The sequence below is a fragment of the Dermacentor silvarum genome, unplaced genomic scaffold (assembly GCF_013339745.2).
Source record: "Dermacentor silvarum isolate Dsil-2018 unplaced genomic scaffold, BIME_Dsil_1.4 Seq12271, whole genome shotgun sequence".
Taxonomy (NCBI): Eukaryota; Metazoa; Arthropoda; class Arachnida; order Ixodida; family Ixodidae; genus Dermacentor; species Dermacentor silvarum.
Window position 1 is genome coordinate 12,896 of NW_023605665.1, and position 5,160 is coordinate 18,055.

At 54.2% G+C, this 5,160-nt stretch overlaps 1 protein-coding gene across 1 annotated transcript; it reads right to left on the reverse strand.

Moving 5' to 3' along the window:
- Positions 1 to 3,427: 3,427 nt before the first annotated feature.
- On the reverse strand, positions 3,428 to 4,633 carry LOC119434535 (uncharacterized PE-PGRS family protein PE_PGRS54-like). The gene has a single exon (XM_037701677.1). It carries the CDS (start codon positions 4,631 to 4,633, stop codon positions 3,428 to 3,430), a length of 1,206 nt encoding a protein of 401 aa, XP_037557605.1.
- Between the last annotated feature and the right edge of the window lie 527 nt (positions 4,634 to 5,160).

Sequence of the window (5,160 nt, forward strand, 5' to 3'; positions counted from 1 at the left end):
TGCCCTTACAACCAATCGCCCCTCCTAACGGACCGTTTGATATCGTGAGCATTGATCACATGAGCCCGTTTCCTCGCAGCAAGCACGAAAAGAAATTTCTCATTGTGGCCACGGAATACAATTAGTGGGTAGAAGTTCGACCCGTCCCTGATTCTGTAGCCGCTCATGTCGTGTCCTTTATTAACGAGCGCCTCATATTCCGGTATGGCATGCCGAATTTGCTGATTTCTGACTGTGGCACCGTGGATTCCGACCATGTTTCTTGTCTCAACATGCAATACGGCACGCAGCAGCTTCCCCTCAACATCCACAAACAAATGGACAGGTCGAGCGCACCAACCGCACCATAAGCGACATCATTTCTTCCTACGTCTGTCCCACACACAACTGGGATGACTACGTCGCCTCTGCGGTTTTCGCTCTTAACATGTCGCAACGGGACGTCACTCGCGCCACGCCGTTTCAGCTGCTCTACGGGAGGACACCATGGTTACCGCAAGAACACCTTCTTGGCTGCGACACGTCTCTGCAAGAAACGTCCCGCAAGAGTGAACTCCAGCGAGACCCTGCATCAGGCTCGCCTCCGAGCTCGGCTAGCACCAAGCATGGGCGTCGGCAGGATTTTATCATTGGGGGGGGGGGGCAAACTCGTTGCATCGCGGCGTGGGGGAGGGGAGGGGGGGGGCAAGGGCCCCTTTTGCACCCCTCTGCCGACGCCCATGCCACCAAGCGCAGTTCAATACGTCTTCTCAGCAAAGTCCTGCTCGCTCTTTCCAACCGAGCGATTTAGTCATGGTTCGACGGGCACTGCGGTTACCTCGGCACTGCGAAAAATTCTTACTCGATTTTCTGGCCCTTTAAGTGTTGTGGAAGTGCTGGATCCTGTGACATCTCGTTGAGCCGCGATTTCCGAACTTGATGGCAACCGTCGCAAGTGCATTTTTCCGGTTCATGCCAGCCAGATGAAACTCATCTTTCCCGCCACCCCCTCTCCCCTCGAGTTCGCTCGAGGGGAGAGGGGGTGGCAAGTGTAAGGGTAACGAAGAACGCCGCAAGTGAACGAAGAGAAGGGCAAGTAGAAGGATAGAGCAGCAGTGGATCAGGGGCATAGTTGGTTTTTGGGCATAGTTCGTTGGGCGCTGGACTCTCGTTACAGTATGTCTGTTTTACATACTGCATTGTTTATGATCGCAATACATACATCCTTACAAGCCGCTATGAACTAATACCAACTCACCCAAACTTTCACCTTTGTAACACATGCATTTCTGCGCAATATCAAGACTGACGTCTTTTTTTTTTCAGACTGTTCCTCATAAGCCACCAAATATAAGCATTCTTAGTGAAAATAAACAATAGTAACCTTAGTTTCAGCAACTGCCCAAATACCCGAGTCGTCGAAGAGAACATATATGAATATAAAATAATCAGCTGGTCTCGTGGTTGTAGCAGTTGTGCTACGATGACTTAAACCTCGACGAACTGTAGAAGCGAAATCGCATGACGCTGAAGCCTTTGTAAGCTGACGTGCACATGGTCACAAACATGCCCTTGAGACTAGAGAGGCGCTTCGCGGAAGTGCGTGCGCCAGAACGAGTGTAGCCATCGTGCAGAGGGACGGGCAAAAAAAGAAACGCTTCCACAACGCTCGTAATATGCAACAGCAGCAAAGTCAGCAGCAAATATGTAGTTCCCGCTTACCTTTGGGGCCGTTTCGCATTGAATGCCAGATACCAGAGGGCTTGGCACCTCTCTGTCGTACCATGGCTGGCTCCGGCGATTCCTCTGCTGGTTTCACTTGCATGCCCAGTCTCTAACAACTAAATATTTTAGAATGAAACACTTAGGTTCACAGCTAGAGTGGTGTCGCGTGTGTTCCGACTTTTTCATGGCCATCAGCACCCTCCTGTCTTGTCGTTTCGTTATGGGGCGCTATAACTTAAAGTGATTCCAAACTGTTTTGATTCCAATTTCTACACTCAGCCTCCACGTTTGGTCAAAACATTTTCAGGCCACTCCCATCTTCGCCTGTCAGTCACGCGACGTCACGAAAACCGCGATAGCTCTCCATCTGATATAACGTGTACACACTGACTATGCATGATTCAACCGCACAAAAGAAAAATAATCATTCCTGATTCGACACCTTTTCACAATTAGCCCTCTGCTATTGGTCCAATGTTTCTGGTTACGCCCACTTCGCTTGTCTGTCACGCGACCTCAAAAAACCACGAAAACGTCAAAGTACACGAAAAAAAATGCATTAATATGCCGAACAAAACTGAAAATTTTTCTCAATAGCCACAGACTGCCCCCGTTCCGAAAGGAATAGAAGATGGCTGCCCGCCGATCGCTCAGGCCCTCGCTACTCGCACCTGCCGGTGAGAATATATTTTTTTTTGCGCGTTATAAACCTTTTTGCGTGGCTGTAAAACGTTATCGAGCCCTTTCGGCATGCATACGACATCGCTCTGCCAACTCTTTCTTGCTGAGGATCCGTTTTAGCGGCGTTCTTATCCTTCCGTTGCATGCCGCCGCGATTTTCGATCAGCCACCGCAAGCTAAGTAAGGCGAAGCGGACCAATCGGAGAAGCCAGCACCACCCTCTTCCTGCGGTTATCTATTTTCACTGTGCTGGCTCTGCCTCATCGAAACCCTCTCCACTAGAGCATCCTCTTTGCCTCTTGTCAGCCAATTAGATAAGAAAAACCGGTGAGTGTAGACAATGTTATTGGTTTTGAAAGGGAACAAAGGTGACCTCCTATAAACGAGGAGGGTGTTTGATTGGGTTGTTCAGACAACGCTGCGGGTCACCGCCCGATGCTTGCGTCGGTGGTTACGTAAATTTGATGTCAGGAGTTTGGAATCAAAATAGTTTGGAATCATTTTACGTTATAGCGCCCATGGTCTCGCGTCTGTTGCATCATAACATCAGAAAATGGCCATACCCCTAAACTCCGTGATTTCCTGCTTCTCATTTCTGCGCAGAATTGCCCGTTTGAAGGAGAATATGGTGTCATGGCCAACTGGAATCGTCGAGCAATCCGAAGTCAGAGCGACCATAGGAACCGGCAGCCAAATGTGCAGCCAGCAGAGGCGCAACACCCGCCAGCGCCCGTATCGAGGCGGGGGCCTGTCAGTGTGAACGGGTCGCCAGCCGAACGGTTGTCACGACAGGCACCACATGTGTTTAGAGTACCGGTGCCGACGCGCGTACCTACGTCTCCAGCACCATGGCGTTCCCGGATCCACCACTGCCGTCAACAACGTCAGGAAGCCTTGGCGCACCTATGTGCGCCCCACCGGTGTTTCCGGCCCTTGCGCTCGAGTCACCGGCTCTTGATACGCCGGGAACGGTGGCAGAACGGTCGGCACGAGATGCATCACTTGTGTTTAGAGCACCAGTGCCGACGCGCACACCTACGGTTCAAGCCCCACCGGCGTTCCCGGGTCCACCACTGCCGTCAACAACGTCAGCAACCCTTCGCGCGGATATGCCGGCCCCACCGGCGTTTCCGGCTCCTGCGCTGGTGTCAGCGGCCAATGATGCACCGGGAAGGGTGGTAGTATGGTCGGCACGAGATGCACCACTTGCGTTTAGAGTACCGGTGAGGACGCGCGCATCCACGGCTCCTGCACCACCGGCGTTCCCGGGTCCACTGGTGCCGTCAAAAACGCCAGCAACCCTTGTCGTGCCTATGCCGGTCCCACCGGCGTTTCCAGCTCCTTCACTGGTGTCACCGGCCCTTGATGCAGCGGTAACGGTGGCAGAACGGTTGGCACGAGATGCACCACTGGTGTTTAGAGTACCAGTGCCGACGCGCACACCTACGGCTCCAGCACCACTGGCGTTCTCGGCTCCGCCGCAGCGGTCAACAACGTCAGCAAGCCTTGGCGCGCCTATGTCTGCCCCACCGGTGTTTCCGGCCCCTGCGCTGGGGTCACCGACCCTTGATGCACCGGGAAGGGTGCTTGTACGGTCGGCACGAGATGCACCACTTGTGTTTAGAATACCAGTGCCGACGCGCGTACCTACGGCTCCAGCACCACCGGCGTTTCCGGGTCCACCGCTGTCGTCAACAACGTCAGCAACCCTTGGCGCGCCTTTGTCTGCCCCACCGGTGTTTCCGGCCCCTGCGCTGGGGTCACCGACCCTTGATGCACCGGGAAGGGTGTTAGTACGGTCGGCACGAGATGCACCACTTGTGTTTAGAATACCAGTGCCGACGCGCGCACCTACGGCTCCAGCACCACCGGCGTTTCCGGGTCCACCGCTGCCGTCAACAACGTCAGCAACCCTTGGCGCGCCTATGTCGACCCCACCGGTGTTTCCGGCCTCTGCGCTGGTGTCACCGGCTCTTGATACGCCGGGAACGGTGACAGAACGGTTGGCACGAGATGAAGCACTTGTGTTTAGAGTACCGGTGCCGACGCGCGCGCCTACGGCTAGAGCACCACTGGCGTTCCCGGCTCCGCCGCAGTGGTCAACAAGGTCAGCAACCCTTGGCACGCCTATGCCGGTCCCACCGGTGTTTCCGGCCCCTGCGCTGGTGTCACCGGGCCTTGATGCACCGGGAACGGGGGCAGTACAGGTACCCCCTGTTCCACCGTTGGTGACCCCTGGTGCGCTCATGAGGCCACCATCGATAGCACGTCCGCTGGTGATGGTGTACCCACCGTTGGGGATAAACGCACCACAGCTGATACCAGAGAGAGTTCCCGTAATGTTGGTAGAACCGGCAATGTCAACTCCACCTCCGGTGTCAACCGCACCTCTGCTGGCGACGTCGATGACCACGGACGATACCGCTCTTTACCTGCAGCATCTGTGGTTGGCCACCCCAGTTGGCGCAGCCCGCTACTACGCGAGCACCTCTCATCCACGATGAGAGCACCACCGGCATTCTCCTCGCCGCAGCCGTAGACTTGGAACAGCTTGGCAACACCTATATAGCATGTCTTAGACTGGTGTAACACGTACGGCGTTTCGTCATCCGTTTCAGTGTGAAATCGGTCTTGTCTTTTTTCTTTTTTTTCTTTTGAAGTCACCAAATAAACGCGTGCATACTTGAGTCTGAGTTCATTCACATGGTATATGAGAAATGTGTATTTGTGGTTGGGTACGACGGGGAAAAAGCTGCATAGAAGCAGCTTGACAAG